This window comes from Citrus sinensis, chromosome 9 (assembly GCF_022201045.2).
Source record: "Citrus sinensis cultivar Valencia sweet orange chromosome 9, DVS_A1.0, whole genome shotgun sequence".
In the NCBI taxonomy this organism is placed as follows: Eukaryota; Viridiplantae; Streptophyta; class Magnoliopsida; order Sapindales; family Rutaceae; genus Citrus; species Citrus sinensis.
Window position 1 is genome coordinate 4,664,049 of NC_068564.1, and position 21,041 is coordinate 4,685,089.

The following is a 21,041-nucleotide window of genomic DNA, read 5'->3' on the forward strand; positions in this document are numbered from 1 at the left end:
CAGTCCTCTGTTTATTTTGTCACTGGACAGTTTTAATGTTTTTGTGGAAAATTAGTTTTTCGAAAATGTTTATGAACCCTAATTAATTTTGTTAACATTTATATTGAATGCCAACGTGTTACAGTAACTTTTAATAATTGTGATTTTCCTACAATAGTAATAGCTCATTAGAAATCAGCTCCTATAAGATGGTCAAGAGTAGTATGGGGAATTGATTTGTTTAGGTTAAAGTTAATGGTTTAAGGATGTTGCGTATCTTATGAAGGTCAGATTTGAATATGATATTGATAAGAATCTCATCTTGAAAATTGTAGGCCAAGAGTGAGCTCGTGTATTTGGGGTTTTTATTGGCTTCGGATCTAGGTAGATTCATGCATAACGTTTATTATATAAATGTACAAAATTATGTATGAAAAGAATAATGTTGTTCATAAGGATTGGCAAATTTATAGTTTTAAACTATTTTATTTTTATAGTTTATAATAATGATATACTTTTTGGTTTAAAGTTTATTTAAAATGTTTTCTTAAATTGTTTTTTTTTTTAAACTGGCTTTAAAATACTTGTGTTCCATAAATTATTTTTCCTTAAAATAATTTGTAAAACTTTGCCAATTAAATGTCTTATAAGAGATTTTGTTGATCGATTATTGAACGATTGATATTGAAAGATTGAAAATTATTTTAAGGTTTTAACTCATTGTCCGTAGTTTCCGTTATTGATATGACTGAACAGTTAACTGTATTGTGCGCACCTATTGACGATTATTGCGAGGTAAAGTACCCTGATTGAACTACCGGCTGGATCACCAGGAGTACAAGTGACACTATGAGGCATGAGCAAAATTATTTTAAAAAACTGGCTTTAAAATACTTGTGTTCCATAAATTATTTTTCCTTAAAATAATTTGTAAAACTTTGCCAATTAAATGTCTTATAAGAGATTTTGTTGATCGATTATTGAACGATTGATATTGAAAGATTGAAAATTATTTTAAGGTTTTAACTCATTGTCTGTAGTTTCCGTTATTGATATGACTAAACAGTTAACTGTATTGTGCGCACCTATTGACGATTATTGCGAGGTAAAGTACCCTGATTGAACTACCGGCTGGATTACCAGGAGTACAAGTGACACTATGAGGCATGAGCAAAATTGAACAAATAAAAGATTTTATTAATAAATGATTATTTATTGAAAATGGTCATTATGTTATGACATAATTGATTTTAAATTTTACCGTACATATGTATTAGAATATAAAATGATTATTGATTTCAAATTCATGGCACTTAATAATAATTAATATGTACTTCATTACTATTAGTAACCTTATGCATGAATTTACTTATTGAGTTGACGGCTCATCCCTCGTCTCCGACATTTTGTAGAGTGATGTTAGAGATGTGGACTTTTTGAGTTTTAGAGAAGAAGATTTGTTGGCAGAAAGCTTTGGGCATTTTCGTGATGGATAAATTGTTGCTATTTTGGTTATTATTTTAGAATTGAATTTGGTATTGGACGATTATTGTTATATTTATTGTTTTAGAGACTATGTTTCGACCTTGGACATTATTGATTTTCTTTTGGGAATATTAATAAGAATTAATTGTTCAGAGATTGCATTCCAAAATTCTTTTAGAATTCTTAGGAAATTTGAGGTGTTACAGAGATCCTTTTACTTAATTAAGCCTTCACTATCTGCAAAATTTTGAACACACTACTCTGTCTTCTCGTGTCGTCTTTCTCTTGCTGTGAGTGCTGATCAGTTTTGAAGATTAAGCAGCAGCAGATATGGCGGTGGGCTTAGCATTTACTAGTGAAGGTGGTGGGCAATATTACAGTGGGAAGATGACTCCATTTGTTGTACTGTCATGTATTGTTGCTGCCACTGGTGGTCTTATTTTCGGCTATGATCTTGGAATTTCAGGTTTGTTTTCGCACATATGTATCTCCTTAATGATATTTATACAATTCAATTGGCTTGATCAATCTCGTTCCTCAAATTTGCTTGATTCTGTTCAATTCTCTCTCCTATCAATGATCTCGGATTAAGCTATAGCTAGCGGACTTTCTTGGGCTCTCTATAGCACTCTTGTTGTCTAACAGCGGCTATAAAATGGCTGGCAAATATTCATAACCATAGTTTGAGAAGTTCAAGTGATTCTACCATACAATTTATGTTATCCCTAATATTTTTGTCCAAATTATTGTTTAAAGTCATGTTTACAAAAAATAAAAAATAAAAAAATAACTTCCATTTCACAGCAGTTTTGACATAAAAATCATACCACCACAATTCCAGATAGAGCCTTAGTTGTTAACTTATTATTGTTTTACTTTAGTTACAATTAAAAGTAGGGAAATTGTCAGTTTTCTTTCTACTAAAGTCAATATATACCACTTATCCATTTTATTATTTTCATTTAGTCAATAACTCTTAGTAATGTAAATTATAACATTGCCCTTATTTTTAAATATACTTTTATTCATATTTATTATAAATTAACCAAATTATATAAATTAAAATTAAAATAAAATAATTTATGCAGTAAAAAAATGAACTATATGTTTTGGAGTGAATAAATGTAACGCCCATTTTGTTTGTTTCCTCTTTTACTCTCATTAAGTTGGGTAGGATAGTTATTATTGGGTGTTTGTGTGAGAAAAACTTATCAATTTGTTTTAAGAAGTTACGTATGTTATTAGCTTTAAAAAAAAAGAATTTTCTTAAAACTCACATTTTCTTGCTTTTAATTTTTTAAAAGTATTTATTAATTACCAAAAGTATTTAAGAGGAAGCCGTCTTTTATTTTCTACACCATTACAAACCCTAGAAAAAAAAAGAACAAAAAAGAAACATAAGTCTTTGGATAAGGAAAAGAAAGTTTTAAAACTTTTTTCTTGGTGTTTGCCTTAAGGTATTAAGTATTTCTTTGACTTATATGATTTATTTTTATTAATTGTTTGCCTTTAATTACTTGTAGTATGATTTGGGTAATATATGTGTGTTTGTAATGCTGTGATGATATGAACAGTCTGTATTCTTTGCTTGAAATAGTTTTCTTTATTTAGAATCACATGAATAAGTTTACAAATCATGAAACTATACATCCTAAGCTTTCCATTGATTGGTTTTGTGTTGAAATCCTCTGAGTATGCAAATTGTTATGATTTTTCGAATTTGGGTTACTGGTGTTGGAAAATTCCGATTTTCAGTGGCAGTTCTCAATTCTAGAAAATTTTCCGTAAGATTACGCATCTTTAAAAATTATGGCGATTTTTTTATCAACAGATCTATGTCTCATATGATTGGATTTTTAATTTCATAATTTTATTCGTGATAGTTAAATTATTAAAAATCATAACATGCAGCTGCTGCAGATCTGGAAACTGTTTTCCAAAATTGTAGAAGCTGAAACATGTAACAATTTGGGCTCATTTATGAACATTATATGCCATGATTAGATTTTATAATGAAACTAGAAAATATAACCGCGTTTCGCGCTGCTTTGAAAATATCAAATTAAAAATTAAAAATTTGATAAAATCTAAATTTCCTGACAAAACGTACTGATCTCTTCTCAAAAGGAAGATTAAACAAGTTAATTTTGTATGTTTATTTCAATAATAATAAATATCGCACATAATAATAATAATAATAATTGACACCTGGCGACGCTGAGGCTCATGAGCATTCCAAAAAATATAAGTTTTAATTGCATCGAGCCCTCCATCCTTTGCCTTCTGTATAAGATCTGGCCACATTTGCACAAATACAATGCATATAGAAATAAATCATATCAAAATTTGCATATTTAAAGAATAACAATGCTATTTGATGCAAAAATATTGCCATATTTTTTCCTAAACATGAAAGCGCACCGTTTTGAATGTGGGGTCATGTTTGGCTTGTTAGGAACAAAAAAATTTAAGATAATGTTTTCACAACAAAGTAGCATTTTTTTTTTTGGTTAAAAGAAGAAGAAAATGTGAAACTGCAAGTGATTTGAGAAATTGTAAATTAATTATTTGCATGCAGTACTTGTGAAGTGCTGCGAGGATATAGTGAATTGCACCGGAGAAGATAACTCATCGTTCTCCATTAATTATAATGGCAGTTGCATCATAATCGACTTGTGTTGCTGATGATAACAAGCAATTGAAACTTAAATTTAGAATAAGAAGAATTAGGCCCTAGTGGCATTGTTGAAGGAAGATGAAAGAATCTCTCTTAATTAATTAATGTATTTTAAGCCACTAAAGTTTAATTACTAGCATAATAAAATTTGAAGAAGTCAAAAGGCACTAAATAAAAAGGTTGCATAATTAAATATGAGATTATGACATTAAAATTAGGCCCTAGTGGCATTGTTGAGGGAAGATAAAAGAACCTCTCTTCTTACGTTAATTAATTGATGTATTTTAAGCTACTAAAGTTTAATTGCTAGCATAATAAAATAAATGAATGTTTCAAAAGACTTATAATTAATTATTATTAATGGTTACATATTGTTGGATTTAAATAGAAAGATGAAGAGACATTAAAATTATTAAAATTAAACTTAGGCCCTAGTGGCATTATTGAGGGAAGATGAAAGAACCTCTTTTCCTATGTCAATTAATTGATGTATTTTAAGTCACTAAAGTTTAATTGCTAGCATAATAAAATAAATGAATGTTTCAAAAGACTTATAATTAATTATTATTAATGGTTACATATTATTGGATTTAAATAGAAAGAGGAAGAGACATGTACAAAGAATATCCACCAATATTTTAGATATTTTAAATAATAGAGAATATAAAAAGATAAGGAATGGTGATGCCACATCACCTCTTGTAGTCCCAGCTTTATATATATATCAATCTTTCCTTTGTCGTTAAAATATGGAACCACGATCTTTGGGCATGTAAAATAAAAGATATGAAGTTTTGAACTTATGTCTTCAAATCTGAAATTTTCTGGACAGGTTAGATGTTCTCGGAAATAAAATGCTTTTATAATAGTTTTAGGCGTCCAAATATCATGAATTTTAATTATATGCTTTTTGAATGTGTTTAATGTAATTAGAAAAAGAAACAGATTATTTCGAGTACTAGAGAATATTTTATGAAATTCTGAAGTGGTTAAGGTTTGTTTTGGTCAATGCTGGATAGTTTATTATTTTGGTGAAATATCAATATTCTGACTTGATTTTCACTTGTGCTGATTTTTGTGAAATTTTGTATGCAATGCTATGCATGTTCATAGTGCCTCTGTAAATTTTTATGGTTTTCTGACATGTGTATAGGTTATTAAAAATCAGCATGTGCATGATACTCATGTTATGTCTAGGATATATATATAATTATTGAGCTAGTATAAGTGCCTATGATTTAAAGATGATTGGGATTACGTTTAAAGTTAGAGATAATATTGATAAGGATATTTTAATGATGATTATAGGATGTGGGTGAGCTTGTTGGTTTGTTCTTGAGGTATTGAGTTGATTGTTGCGGATCGAGGTAAGTAGATTCATGCATGATGTGCTTTATAATAAATGCAATTTATGTTATAAGAATTATGTTTAAATGAAAATTTTTACAAAACTGATTTCTAAAATATTTAAATGATTTTTTTAAAAAAAATAAAAACACTTTTAAATGAATTTATAAAAATGTATTTTAAAATGATTTTTTTTAATAAACTAGTTTTCTTAAACAAAATGTTTTCTTAAAGAATTTTCTAAAAGAATTAAATGATCAAAGAAAGATTAAATATTTTAGTAGACTTTAAATGCTATTTATGAAAGGATGTAAGGTGGATTCAAAAATAGTTTTGGCTCATAGTCCATAGTAATGTATATGATGCTAATGTTATAATGTTAATGTTATGATGTTATGTAATGCTATGGCCAGCTTGCTGGTATGCTGATGATCTTGTGCTCAATGATGTTATGAATAATGAGGGGTATAGTACCCTGAACGAGGAACAATGCTTGGTATAGTACCCTGAATGATGAATTTTGAATGATGGTGACTACGAGGCATGAGCTACCAAATGTTTATGTTTTAATATTTTTATGAATGTTTTAATGCTTTTACATGAATCCATCCTTATGATAATTGAAGATGTTATTATAAGATGTTATAAAATGTTTAAAGGTATAATGACAAAGGTTTTCAAATATTATGCAAGGATTTGCTTATCGAGTTAATGGCTCACCTCTCGTCTCCAATATTTTACAGATTGATTAGAGATGTGGCTTGGGAACTTAGATAGAGATTTTTTTTTTTTAGTGGATCTTTGGAGTTGCTTTAAATATTAAATTTGGCTAGACTTTTTTATTTTGGATTAGAGACTTTTCTTTGGAGACTTTATTTCAAATGTTTTATGTAAGGATTCAGTTAGAGTATGAATAATGATTGTTTATCGTGAGGTTTATTAATAAGAATAAACGATGTGAGGTTTCATTTCAATTTTACCTTTGTGCTTTCATGGGTAAATTTTTGGGGTGTTACAATAAAAAAAAATTAAAAATAACATAGTTTTCTTATACTTTTTGTTAGTTTTAACATTTTTCTAATAATAAATATACATTTTATGTTCCCAAGATTAATTATCAAGAAAATAAACCATTTACCCTTCTTTTCCTTTAAATTTTATGTGTCAGAGGAGCTTTCAGATATTAAGAATATAATAAAAAATAAACGGTATATATTGATTTTAGTAGAGAGAAAACTAACAACCTTCCTCCAAAGTACGTAAATGTTTTTTTCAAGGGAAATTATCTATCGACCACCTGTTTTTTTGAGCTTTTTCAAAAATACACAATTCTTTTATTCTTTTTTGGCTAGAATCCACCCGAAGTTACATTTCTTTTCACTTGTCCACTTCCGTTTGGAGACCGTTAAGAAAACTAACGGAATATTGTGTAAATGACTTTTTTATCCTCAAATGTAAAAGATAAATTATCCATCGACCACCTTTTTTCGTATTTTTTCAAAAATACAGAATTCTTAATTTTTTTTTTTGACTGAACTCCACTTGAAGTTATATTGTTTTGCATCTATCCACCACTGTGTCATTGTGAAATGATAATTTTACCCTTATGATGTCAGCAAAGTTCTAATGGTATTATAACGAGAGTGGACCAATAAAAAAAATGTTAATTTCAAGTGGAGCGCTGCAAAAAAAAAATATATAGTGTATTTTAAAAAAACAGTGAAAAAACAGGTGGTCGGTGGATAATTTTCCTTTTTTTAAACTCCTTTAATTTTCTAAGTAAAATTTTAAGTAAATCATAGCAATTCAAAAGTGCTTTAAATTCAACATGTATCTTTTAAGACATAGTAAAATGATGTACATTTTCTTAGTAGTATAGACAAATTAATGCAAAATTTCAACTAGGAATCAATAATTAGTTACAAAATGACCAAAAAAAAAATCCTAAACTCCAATGTAATTTGTGTATGTATGGTAGAAGAGTTGGTGAATTTTTTCACAACAACTTGACGTCTCATTTTATAAATGCCTAAATGGCGTTCTCAGCGGAGTTTCATTGCTATATTTCTTGATATATTTTTACATACTGTAGCAGTAAACGAATCCTTTGGCATCACAAAGCTTGCTTGGCATGGTATTGACGGCTTTGAAAATGATTGCAAGGATCATTATTAATAGATTTCCAACTATTTGCTTTTGACAGATTTCAAGGCTTACTTCTTCAGTAGTCCTGAGACGAAGGGAAAAATACAAAAACGTGAAACAAGTAGTTGCATGTCCGTTTCTTATAAATAGGATCACGTAAACTTGAAAACATCAAACTACTTGTGTTAATTAATTTTCATGAATATAAAGGAAAAAGACAAAAAAATAAAAAAAAGAAAAGGAATGAATAGGTATGAAAGAATCGTGCATTTGAGTAAAATTTTCTACGGAATTTAAAATATTGACTTGTGAAGGTGGAGTGACGTCGATGGAACCATTTCTGAAGAAATTCTTCCCAGAAGTGAACAGAAAGATGAGAGAAGACACCAAAGTTAGCGACTACTGCAAGTTTGACAGCCAACTATTAACCAGCCTCACCTCCTCTTTGTACATTACTGGCATTTTAGCTTCCTTAATTGCTTCCTCAGTCACCAGAGCCCTCGGCGGCAAAGTGTCAATATTGATTGGCGGCGTGGCATTTCTAGCTGGTTCAGCCCTCGGAGGTTCTGCATTTAACATTTACATGCTGATATTTGGACGTTTGTTGCTTGGAGTTGGCATTGATTTTGGAAACCAGGTAAGTGTTTGATAATCTTTTTATTTTTTCAAATGTTTGTTGAATAATTTTTCAGTTGGTTTTAATTAATACGTTGCAGTCAGTGCCACTATATCTCTCAGAAATGGCACCACCAAAATGCAGAGGAGCATTCAACATTGGCTTCCAAGTATGTGTTGCCACTGGAATTCTATCCGCTAATCTTCTCAATTACGGCACCCAAAAGATCAAGGGCGGTTGGGGCTGGAAAATCTCGCTGGCAATGGCTGCAGCCCCTGCTTCAATACTAACAATAGGTTCACTTTTCTTGCCAGAAACACCCAACAGCATAATCCAGCGCACCAATGACCACCAAAAGGCTGAAAAGATGCTGCAGCGTGTGCACGGCACAGCTGATGTTCAAGCAGAACTTGAAGATCTCATCAGAGCAAGCTCTGATTCAAAAAACATTAACCATCCATTTAAGAAAATCATACAAAGAAAATACAGACCTCAGCTAGTAATGGCAATACTGATACCATTTTTTCAACAAGTGACAGGAGTCAATATCATTTCATTCTATGCTCCTGTACTCTTTAGGACCATTAAGCTAAGCGAAAATACATCATTACTGATGTCTGCACTTGTCACTGGTGGTATAGGTACAGTTTCAGCAATCTTGCCAATGATTCTAGCAGATAAACTTGGCAGGAAAGTATTGTTTCTACTTGGGGGAATACAGATGCTTGTGTCACAAGTAATGATTGGATCAATCATGGCAGCTCAACTTGGTGATCACGGAGGATTCAGCATAGGCTATGCTTACTTAATTTTAGTTCTAATTTGTGTATAGAAAGCTGGGTTTGGTTTTTCGTGGGGGCCATTGGGATGGTTGGTTCCAAGTGAAATTTTTCCATTGGAGATTAGATCAGCAGGGCAAAGCATTACTGTTGCAGTTGGTCTTTTGTTTACTTCCTTAGTTGCTCAAACATTTTTAGCCATGCTTTGCCATTTTAAGGCGGGGGTTTTCTTCTTCTTTGGAGGATGGCTGACAGTGATGACTACATTTGTGCACTTTTTTCTGCCTGAGACTAAAAATGTTCCAATTGAGCTGATGGATAAAGTTTGGAGAGAGCATTGGTTTTGGAGGAAATTTTTTGATGATGTTGGGGAAGAAAGTAAGATACAAGGAGCGGTATGATACAAATTTTAATCAAGGTTTGGAAGTACTTACAAGTGATTAGCTAAACTTTTAACAGTTGTGTATTTACTTCTAGGGTAGATACCCCTGAAGTACTTTCAGAGAAAATCAGAAGCGACTGTTACGCCAACAGGTACTATAATAGAGCTACTTGAAAACCGAGAATAAAACGAAGAAAATGCAGAAAGAAACTTCCTTTTGAGACATAACTATGATTACAGCTGTAGCAAATCTTGAGATCTTCCATAATTCAGTAGTGTTAAAGTTGTTATGGTATTATTGGTATTATCTCGGAATGCTTCCCTATAAATTACATGTGTCCTCTAGAGCTCTTCTTGAAGCCTTTATTTGATCCATCGTTGAGGACCCTTGAGCTGCCAATTTCAATCTGCATTCCCACAGACTTCTCAGTTCCCACCAATAATTATTCACTGTTTCAGCCATGATGCATTCTTAAAACGAATAACAATGGTTTCTCGAGAACACTTGTAAATAAAATCCCTTTTATAAAAATATCTTAATTTTATTAAAATATTATAAAAGAAAATAAATACTTATTTGAATAGCGGGCAGAGGGAGCATTGGTTTTGCGGGGCAGTGGACGACTTGAGTTATTAAACTTAGCTTAATATGGCAATTTTTTGCAGAGCAAACACCAGAGAAAAATGTTACCATTTCATTGATAATGCTTGGAAAATGAAATGGTGAATACAAAAGTTGTTTTTATATGCATACAAACTGGGCAAGCTGTAAGATAGGATCGGCTTACTAAATTCAGCCTCTGCTGGCACAAATCCAGCCATCAGTTATCATCTAGGATTCTCTCCTATGCATATGCTGATTGCTGAGGCTGCTCTGTGCAGTTGTTTGGCCATGTTGCTGTTGCCACGTCGTTTGCTGAACATGGTATGATAAGACATGATATTTATAAAGTAATTTTTCAATCGAGAAATCTTTTATTTTAGTAAAGTGACAAATAAATGAAAAGACAAGAAAAGCAAGGACTGCATATATAGTGTAGTAAAAATAATAATTTTATTAAACAGGCAGCAATTGATTTCTTCTTTGGAGCATGGGTGGCATTGATGACTACATTTGTGCACTTCTTTTTACCAGAGACTAAAAATTTGCCAATTGAGCTGATGGATAAAGTTTGGAGAGAGCATTGGTGTTAAGTAACAAAAAATACCGGCCAGGCATTTCCCATTCCATACCTGGGGACGAATCCCCCCAGTTGAATGATACGAGCAGATTCCTGATAGTATATCCTTTACGGAGCACATGCTGCCTAGAAACAAATACCGACCAGAAGTTCATACCGACCAGGTACTTGTCACTCAAAGAAAGAGGACACGATCTCACGAACACATGACAGTTTCGCCATGCCCCAAACTGCTGGGGAGAACATGACGCCCCATGTTTACCCACATTCCGTTGTTGAAAGGTCCATAATCACCCAAATATGATGGGCATGGAAAATACTTTGAGAAAGTGGGATGACAGCCTATAAAAGGCTGGGAAATTGATGAAAAAAGGACAGAAAAAATAGAAAGAGAGGGAAACTCTGCCAAATTGATACTAGGCATTACTACATAACAACCTTAAATACATTTTACTTTAAGAGCATCGCAGTGAGTGTGCGTAACCATAAATCATATTGTTTTCCCGTAAACTTCATATACTGACTTAAGCATCGGAGGGTTTACGCCGGAAAAACCACCGGCGTCTCTGATTTGTTTCTGTGAGCGCATGTTTGGAAAGAAGAGGAAGAGTGATTTGGCCCCCAAGAGCTCGAGCAATTGCCAAAGTTAGTGGAGTGCAGTCTCTTCGTCATTGTCAACACAGTCGTTGGTGATACAATCTGGTCGGGCCAGGGGTGACTAGATTTCAGCATCAACAATTGGTTTTGGAGTAGAATAGTTGGGGATGTGGTGGAAGACAGTAAGATACAAGAAGCACTATGATACTTGGAATGGATCCCAGAAAAAATAAACTCGTCACTTTTTCCAAAAGCTGGCTAGCTGCTCTTTCTTCTTGCTTTGATAGTGAAGCCAAATAAAACTCCAAGCTCTGAAATTAATTCTTCAAAATATTTGTAACAACCCCACATGCAACTATAATAATATTTTATTTCGGATTATAGTGTTCCATGTTGATCATATGGTGATGCTGATATTATTGTCTGCGCCTACATAATTCAAGAGAGAGAGAGAGAGATCCTCTTACTTAATTAAGCGTTCACTATCAGCAAAATTTTGAACACACTACTCTGTCTTCTCGTATCGTCTTTCTCTTGCTGTGAGTGCTGATCAGTTTTGAAGATTAAGCAGCGGCAGATATGGCGGTGGGCTTAGCATTTACTAGTGAAGGTGGTGGGCAAAATTACAATGGGAAGATGACTCCATTTGTTGTCCTGTCATGTATTGTTGCTGCCACTGGAGGTCTTATTTCCGGCTATGATCTTGGAATTTCAGGTTTGTTTCTGCACATTTGTATCTCCTTAATGATATATATACAATCAAATTGGCTTGATCAATCTCATTCCTCAAATTACCTTGATTCTGTTCTATTCTCTCACCGATCAATGATCTCGGATTAAGCTACAGCTAGCGGACTTTCTTAGGCTCTCTATAGCACTCTTGTTGTCTAACAGCAGCTATAAAATGGCTGGCAAATATTCATAACCATAGTTTGAGAAGTTCAAGTGATTCTACCATACAATTGTTTGATCAAATACCTATGTTATCCCTAATATTTTTGTCCAAATTATTGTTTAAATTCATGTTTACAAATATATATATATATCTATTTCACAGCAGTTTTGACTTAGAAATTTTCTCTACTAATCTTTCCTAGTGAAATTCTTAGTGGTATAGACAAAATTAATGCAAATTTTCCACTACTAATCAATAATTAGTTACAAAATGACCACAAAAAAAAAAATCCTAAACTCCAATGTAATTTGTGTATGGATGGTAGAAGAGTTGGTGAATTTTTTCATAACGGCGTTCTCAGCAGAGTTCTATTGCTCTATTTCTTGATATGTTTTTACATACTGTAGGAGTCAACGAATCCCTTGGTATCACAAAGCTTGCTTGGCATGATATTGACGGATTTGAAAATGATTGCAAGGATAATTATTAATAGATTTCCAACTATTTGCTTTTGACAGATTTCAAGGTTTACTTTTTCAGTAGTCCTGAGACGAAGGGAAAAATACAAAAACGTGCAACAAGTAGTTGCATGTCCGTTTCTTATAAAAAGGATCACGTAAACTTGAAAACATCAACCTACTTGTTTAATTAATTTTGGTGAATACAAAGGAAAAAGACAAAAAAAGAAAAAGGAATGGATAGGTATGAAAGAATCGTGCATTTGAGTAAAATTTTCTACCGAATTTAAAATATTGACTTGTGAAGGTGGAGTGACATCGATGGAACCATTTCTGAAGAAATTCTTCCCAGAAGTGTACAAAAACATGAGAGAAGACACCAATGTTAGCAACTACTGCAAGTTTAACAGCCAACTATTAACCACCTTCACCTCCTCTTCATTCATTGCTGGCCTTATTGCTTCCTTATTCGCTTCCAAAGTCACGAGAGCCCTCGGCCGCAAGGCATCAATCCTGGTCGGTGGCGTGGCGTTTCTAGCCGGCTCAGCCCTCGGCGGTGCTGCATTTAACGTGTACATGTTGATACTTGGGCGCGTGTTGCTTGGAGTTGGCATTGGTTTTTCTAACCAAGTAAGTGTTTCATAAATTTTCTCCAGATGTTTGAGCATTCTCGTTTTAAGTTCAATTTGTGTTGGCTGCAGTCAGTGCCACTGTATCTCTCAGAAATGGCACCACCAAAACACAGAGGAGCATTCAACATTGGCTTCCAAGTATGTACTGCCATTGGAGTTCTAGGAGCTAATCTTCTTAACTACGGTACCCAAAAGATCAAGGGCGGCTGGGGCTGGAGAATCTCCCTTTCAATGGCTGCAGCCCCTGCTTCAATACTAACACTGGGTGCTCTTATCCTGCCAGACACACCCAACAGCATAATCCAGCGTAGCAATGGCCACGAAAAGGCTAAAAAGATGCTGCAACGTGTCCGCGGCACAGCTGACGTCCAAGCAGAACTTGATGATCTTATCAGAGCAAGCGTTGTTTCGAGAACTGTCAAACACCCATTTCAGACAATCATTCAAAGAAAATACAGGCCTCAGCTAGTAATGGCAATACTGATACCATTTTTCCAACAACTGACAGGAATCAATGTCATTTCATTCTACGCTCCGGTACTCTTCAGGACTATTAAGCTAAGTGAAAGTACATCACTACTCATGTCCGCAGTTGTGACTGGCGGGGTAAGCACCATAGCAACAATCACATCGATGATTCTAACCGATAAACTAGGCCGGAAAGTGTTATTTCTGGTTGGGGGAATACTAATGTTTGTGTCGCAAGTAATGATTGGATCAATCACGGCAGCTGAGCTTGGTGATCATGGTGGCATCAGCGAAGGCTATGCTTACTTAGTTTTAGCACTAGTATGTGTATACATAGCTGGGTTTGCGTCCTCTTGGGGGCCATTGGGATGGTTGGTTCCGAGTGAGATTTTTCCTTTGGAGATTAGATCAGCAGGGCAAAGTATTACTGTTGCAGTTCGATTTTCGTTTGTTTTCTTGGTAGTTCAGAGCTTTTTAGCCATGCTTTGCCATTTGAAGGCAGGGATTTTTTTCTTTTTTGGAGGATGGGAGGTGGTGATGACTGTTTTTGTGCACTTTTTTTTGCCAGAGACTAAAAATGTGCCAATTGAGCAGATGGATAAAGTGTGGAGAGAGCATTGGTTTTGGAAGAGAATTGTTGGGGATGTGGTGGAAGAAATTGAGATAGAACAAGCTCTATGATAAAAGTATTAATGAAGATTTGTGAGTTATTGTTGTCCTGTTTTAAAACAAAATTATGTATGATTTGAAAAGAGGAAATGATTACTTAAATAAAAGTTGCTCAAAAAAATTATTTAGATATTTTAATTTTGTTGTAAACCACTATAGTCAATTAGTGAACACCTTCTCATCTCACTCTTAAATTAAAATTAGTCAATATTTAATTAAGAGTTCAATTGCTTTTTATATATTGTGAGAACAAATTTTCTACTTCTTTAAATGTGATATTTCTAGACTAGATTTCAATATTCTATGTTTGTTATACGATATCATATATATATATATATATATATATTTTATAGTACTCAATTATGATATTTCGATCTTCCTAACACTCAAATCTTCAATTCTAAATACACTAACGAGCACATATTAAATATAAAAAAAAAATTCATTTGTTAAATTCTTGTGGCATATTACACTCAAAGTCTCAAACAATTATTTTAAAAAAATGTTATGGCCCGTTTGAAATTACTTTTGGAAAGTTTAAAAGTGATTTTCAAGAATTAAAAGCTAATTTCAGTGTTTGGTGAATTGTTTTAGAAATCACTATTTCCAAAATGACCATATCCTAAAGCAGGATTTTAAAGAGTAGGAAATGAATAGCTTTTCAAAATCTGATTTTGAGATTCACATTTATACTTATTACAATTTCATATATATCTTTATTTATATTATAAAAATTTAAAATTATCCTTATTAATTAGGAAATAAAACCATTAACTTTAAAGATATTATTATTATTACTACCAATTATATTGAGATAACAAAATAAAAAATAAAATTAGAAACATAAAATATTTATTTTAGTTATCAAATATTATATATACTCAGTTAAAAATATTTTATATACATGTTGATAAATGTGTTATTAAATTTTATTAAACATTATGTTTAATTCAGTAATTTATATTTTTACAGCAATTTAATAGTAAGATAATGCACACGATTGCTTTTAAAACTCACTACACTTTTAAAAATAAATTTTATTAAATATTTAACTGATTTTCTTCATAACTGATTGCTTTATAATATAATTAACAATAATTATTTAAAAGAGTATAGTATTACCAAACTGGTTATCACTAATAATTTTTTATTAATAAACAATTAGAAAGGTCCATTCACTCTTAAAAAAAAAAGTGATGATACAGTCACAAACTCTTGTATAAACTTATCTTGTACAAATTGATGTGGTATTAATTCATTGGTTGAATGAAAATATAAAATAATAGAAATAAATCATGTGGGCCAAGAGATATTTAATTCAACCAATGAATTAACGATACATCAGTTTGTACAAAATAAGTTTGTACAAAAGAAGTCTTGAGGATTTTTTCTTTGGCGAAAATATGGGCCCCGGTTTAAACATCAACGTAACTAGCAAACTTGCCCGCTAAGTGTTTGACAAAAGGTCCCACAGACTAACATCAATGGCGAACGTTCTTGTCTCTTTCCCCTCTCCCCCTCCTGCTTCTGGCTCCAAATCCTTTGCTCAATTTGTTGGTACAAGTTCCAGTCCATCTACATCCATGCTTCAATTGCCGAAACCTATTAAGCGGGGTGACTTGACTTGTATTAAAATTACAAAATCCATTTACCAGCAGCAATTGCGGAGATGTCGCACAAATTTAATTGGCCGTTTGCTGCTACATCCAGGATCCACACCCCTCAAAACTCATGAGCTCTGTCACTTACTTCAAGTTGTGTGGAAGACTGAATCTACTTGGACTTTGGTCCCTTTGACCCGTGGCTATTTTGATGTACATTTTTCCAATAAAGCATACATGCAAATGGCTCGGAGTGGTGGTATTTGCTCCCTGCCTTTCGGTGTTTTTCGTCTTTATCAATGGAAAAAAGACTTTGATCCCTACGACCCTGCGTTACACACACATGCTCAAGTTTGGGTGCATCTATATGGTTTGAGTCAAGAATATTCGGACCCAAGAACTCTTTTGGAAATTGCATGTGCTATAGGGGCTCCATTACAACTTGATAAACCAACCAAGGAAGGGACTTTTGGACATTTTGCCCAAGTCCTAGTTGACGTAGATCTCTTAGAAAACCCACCCCCACAGATATTGGTTGAATGCGAAGAGTATTCATTTGAGATAATTGTATATTATGAGAACCTTCCCTGTCAGTGTCCTGTTTGTAGTTTTCTTGGTCACAATGCCTCTAATTATCGCCGAAACCGCGAGACAGCCAATACCACCCACAAGCCTGCTAAAAACCCTTCAAAACGTGTTTTTCGCCCAATTACAAGCATAGAGGCCGTGCAAAATACATCTCCAGATGAGGTTGTTGAGAAAGCTACTAGTGGCAACGAGGCTTCCCCGCCACAATCTTATAATCCTGCAATTATGGTTCATAAGCCACCCTCACTAGTAGATACTTCACTTAGACAACTTGAGATTGATCCACTTACCTCAGAAACCTATCGCCTCGAGGATGAGGACCTTTCACTGGATGACCCTCCTGAAGACGTTTCAATGAATAACCATCAGATGGCTGACCCCTCCTTTATGATCCACTCCACAAATCAGCTTGAGCCGCCCATTGAGCCGCCAATTACCACAGACCAAATGATCATGTCTCCTACAACAACATCTTTGTTATCTCAGGAAATCCAAACAATAGTTGATTTTACTAAAAATGCATCACCAGTTGATGAGGATGGTTTCCAAACAGTTCAGAAGCATAAAAAATGGAAAGCGCGTGCTCGCTCTTTTCCGTCTGAGCCATACTTCGCAAGAGGTAGTGGTCAGAATATAGAAAAATAAAGATCCTATTTTGGAACGTGAGAGGTGTGGCCAACCCTAGCACTCAATCAAAATTGGCTAACTTATGTTTTTCTCATAATCCTGATTTCCTTTGCATTTCTTAACCTATGGTTTCTTTGTCTTCGATTCCTTCTGCCTTCTAGAATTCTATTAGAATGAAATTTGTTTGCTCTAATGACAGAGGTGACTTAGCTCCAAATATGTGGGTTTTTAGTGCTACTCATCTTCCTTTGGGTGTTGTAGTTCATTGCTCAAAACAATTAATTTCTATGCAAGTTTGTCTCGACAATTCTCCTTGTACTTTATCTTTCGTGTATGCTGCCACAAATTACATTGACAGGTGGGTTTTATGGGAAGCTCTTATTTCTTTTGTTGCTTCTTGTGATGATCCTTGGATGGTCGTTGGAGACTTTAATGCGATTATGGGGGCTCACAAAAGGGCTGGTGGTAATCCTCCTTTCATTATTTCTTACTCAGATTTTCCTAATATGATCGATGCATGCCGTCCAACCCATCTCCTAATTAAGGGGAACCTTTTTACTTGGTGTAATAACTGAAACAGGGGTCGGATTGAACAAAGATTAGACAAGGCTCTATGCAACCTTGATTTCTATGATGCTTGGCCTAATAATAAAAGCCTCATTTTTGTTAACATAAATATTTCTTTATTATTGATTTTGATGATAACAAACTTGATTAAGATTTATTAATCTTTTAAAAGCTCAAAATAGTTTTCATATACTTTTAAATCATCATTCTCACTTTATAAATACTTTATATTCTATGAAAGTATTTTTGGTTATTCTCATGTTAATGGTTTCAATTGAAAAAAAAAACTTTGCGATTTTTTATAATAACAAGTATTGCTTAAAATCCTAAAAATGGACCTAATTGACAAGTTTTATAAAGTTTTGGCCATAGTATAATTTTACAAAATTTTGGGGTCAAACTATAACTTTATAAAAATAGTTCACTGTAGCAGTTACTGTAGAAAACGGTGATCCGACATCTTGATAACGGCTCACCGACATAGAACAGAATTGAAGATTAGTCTCTGAACACTGACGGCAATCCGACATATAGATAACGGCGATCCGACAATTTAAAAATTTAGCCCAACGGTCATATTGACCAGTCAAACGGTGATCCGACATCTAGTTAACGGCGATCCGACAGTGAGCAGAAAGTCAATAACGGCTAGTTTTCAGGTCCAACTATAAATAAACTCATTCAAATTCAAACAAGATTGATCACAACACGAGCTTATATTCAAGAATATAATCTTCATAGAGCTTTAAAATACATTTTTGTTTCATCTATTCACACATTGGGCATTGATTTGTAATCTTAAATATTGTGTGAGAGAAAAATAATTTTTAATATTTTACTTTGAGTGATTATAAGTGTTGGGATACACTTGGGTTAAGAAATTAGGGATAATCTCTTGTTGTAAAGGTTTATTGACACCTTGGAAGTCAAGTGTAAGCATTTGAAGCCTTGGAGGCTTGCTTAGTAAAATCCTCAAGCCCAAAAAGCTTGGAGGCGTGGACGTAAGCGAGATTGGCCGAACCACATAAAAAACTTTGTGTCTGAATCTCTCTTCCCTTATCTTTTTATATTGTAATTGATTTAATTATTATTCCATTAAATTCATTTTAGATTTGCATGATAATTTATTTTAGAATCAAATAATTTTTAGAATCCCAATTCATCCCCCTCTTGGGTTGCACACTTATATTTCATTGGGTATCAGAGCTTGATTCTCTTATTAGGACTTAATCGTCTAGAGTGAAAGATCCATGGTAACCCAAAATGACTAAACCTTTAGAGAAGGACGGTCCACAAGTAGACCACCGTTCTTTGACGGAAATGACTACCCATATTGAAAAACTAGGATGAGAATTTATTTACAAGCACTAGATTATGAAATTTGGGAAGTTGTATGTGATGGTTCGTTTTTGCCCCTAATTAAAAATGAAGTCAGGGAAGATATTCCAAAACCTTCAAAGGAATTGAATGAATTGGAAAAGAGAAAAGTTTCTCTAAATTCCAAAACTATGAATGCTTTAGTTTGTGCACTTGATAAGAAAGAATTTCATCGAGTATCTAGTTGTGAAAGTGCCAATGAAATTTGGCACAAACTTGAAGTAGTCTATGAAGGTACAAATCAAGTGAAAGAGTCAAAAATTAGTAGGTACACTCGATAATATGAGTTGTTCCAAATGGAACAAAATGAGAGTGTGTACTCTATGTATACGAGATTTATGGACATAGTAAACACCCTAGGAGCCCTAGGAAAGACCTTCTCAAATAGCGAGAAAGTTAAGAAAATCATTAGGCCATTTCCAAAAGAATGGAGACCTAAAAGAACCGCTATTGAAGAGGCCAAAGATTTAAATGCTTTACCTCTTGATGATTTAATTGGCTCTCTCATTTCATATGAAGAAGATTTTGCAACAGAAAAAGGGCATGAGGAGAAGAAGAAAAGCATTGCTCTCAAAGCTTCAAAATATGAGAGTAATGGGGAGAGTGAACCGGATGATAAAGAGTTGCTCATGCTAGCAAGGAGGTTCAGAAAATTCTTCAAGAAAACCAGAGAGCGAAGAAATTTCATAAACTTCAAGAACCAAAGGGAGAAGAAAGAGGTAATCACATGCTATGAATGCAAGAAGCCTGGCCATATAAGATCGAAGTGACCACTTATCAACAAACTCAAGAAGAAAGCCATGGTTGCAACTTGGGATGATAGCGAGGAAGATTCAAGTGATGAAGAAAGGTCGCAAGAAGTATCAAACCTAGCGCTTATGGCAATAGAAGAGAATGATGATCTCAATGAGGTAAGTAATCCCACCTATGATGAATTGTATGATGCTTATAAAGAATTGCATAATGAGTTGATGAAGATTGGTAAAAAGAATCTATGTCTTAAAAAGGAAATGGCAAAGCTTAAAAATAAAAATGAATCTTTAAATGCAAGAATTACATGCCTAGAAGTAAAGAACAAAACATTGTATGATGAAATTGCATTATCAAATGAGAAACCTAGCATCTCACATGAGCATTTAGAATCACACATAGATGATTTGAAAAATGAAAACGAAACTCTTAAGAAAAAGAGCAATGAGTTGAATGTGATTGTTTTGAAATTTACAAATGGGCAAAAGATGTTGGATAACATGCTTAATTCATAAAAATGTGTGTTTGACAAAGGAGGTATTGGTTATAAGCCAAACTTGAAACAAAAATATTATAAAAAACTACTTTGTGAAGAGTACATCTAGTAACAATCAAATTGTATGTCATTTTTGTAATTAAGATGGTCATATGAAAAATAGATGTCCAGTAAAAAAAAATACATATTATGGTATGAAATGCATTTGGGTTCCAAAAGGAATCACTACTAACTCTCAAGGACCCAAAAAGTTTTGGGTACCTAAAACTTGAGATTTTCTTTGTAGGGCTTGAAGAAGAAGAAAAATAAATGGTACTTGGACAGTGGTTGTTCAAGGCACATGACCAGAAACTATGCATGGTTCTTAAGCTTCACTAAATTGAAAATGGTGGAGACGTATCTTTTGGAGACAACTCAAAAGGAAAAATTCTTGAAATTGGAAATGTTGGTAAAGTTTCCTCAACTCTAATTGAGAATGTATGTTTGGTTGAGAACTTGAAACACAACTTAATTAGTATTAGTCAATTATGTGACAAAGGTTATAAAGTTATCTTTGATAAATTTAGTTGTGTTATTGAGAATTCATGTGATGGCAAGATCTTATTTGTTGGAAATAGATGTGGTAATGTTTATATCATTGACATAGAATGTGCATCTACTCTTGATAAATACTTTTCGGCATTGCATGATGATAGTTGGTTATGACATAGAAGGTTAGGACATGC

At 33.4% G+C, this 21,041-nt stretch overlaps 1 protein-coding gene across 4 annotated transcripts in view; it reads left to right on the forward strand.

Moving 5' to 3' along the window:
• Positions 1–1,218: 1,218 nt before the first annotated feature.
• Positions 1,219–21,041, forward strand: part of LOC102619055 (hexose carrier protein HEX6-like) — a 38,351-nt gene continuing 18,528 nt past the window's right edge. Inside the window, exons 1-3 of one of the 4 annotated variants that reach the window (XM_052433558.1) lie at positions 11,543–11,903; positions 12,849–13,171; positions 13,243–14,448. In XM_052433558.1, coding sequence (XP_052289518.1) covers positions 11,768–11,903; positions 12,849–13,171; positions 13,243–14,322 — 1,539 coding nt within the window. In that variant the 5' untranslated portion in view covers positions 11,543–11,767 and the 3' untranslated portion in view covers positions 14,323–14,448. Of the gene's footprint in view, positions 1,931–11,542; positions 11,904–12,848; positions 13,172–13,242; positions 14,449–21,041 lie in introns of those variants that run through there. The other 3 variants (XM_052433560.1, XM_052433559.1, XM_052433557.1) reach the window with 3 other exon arrangements.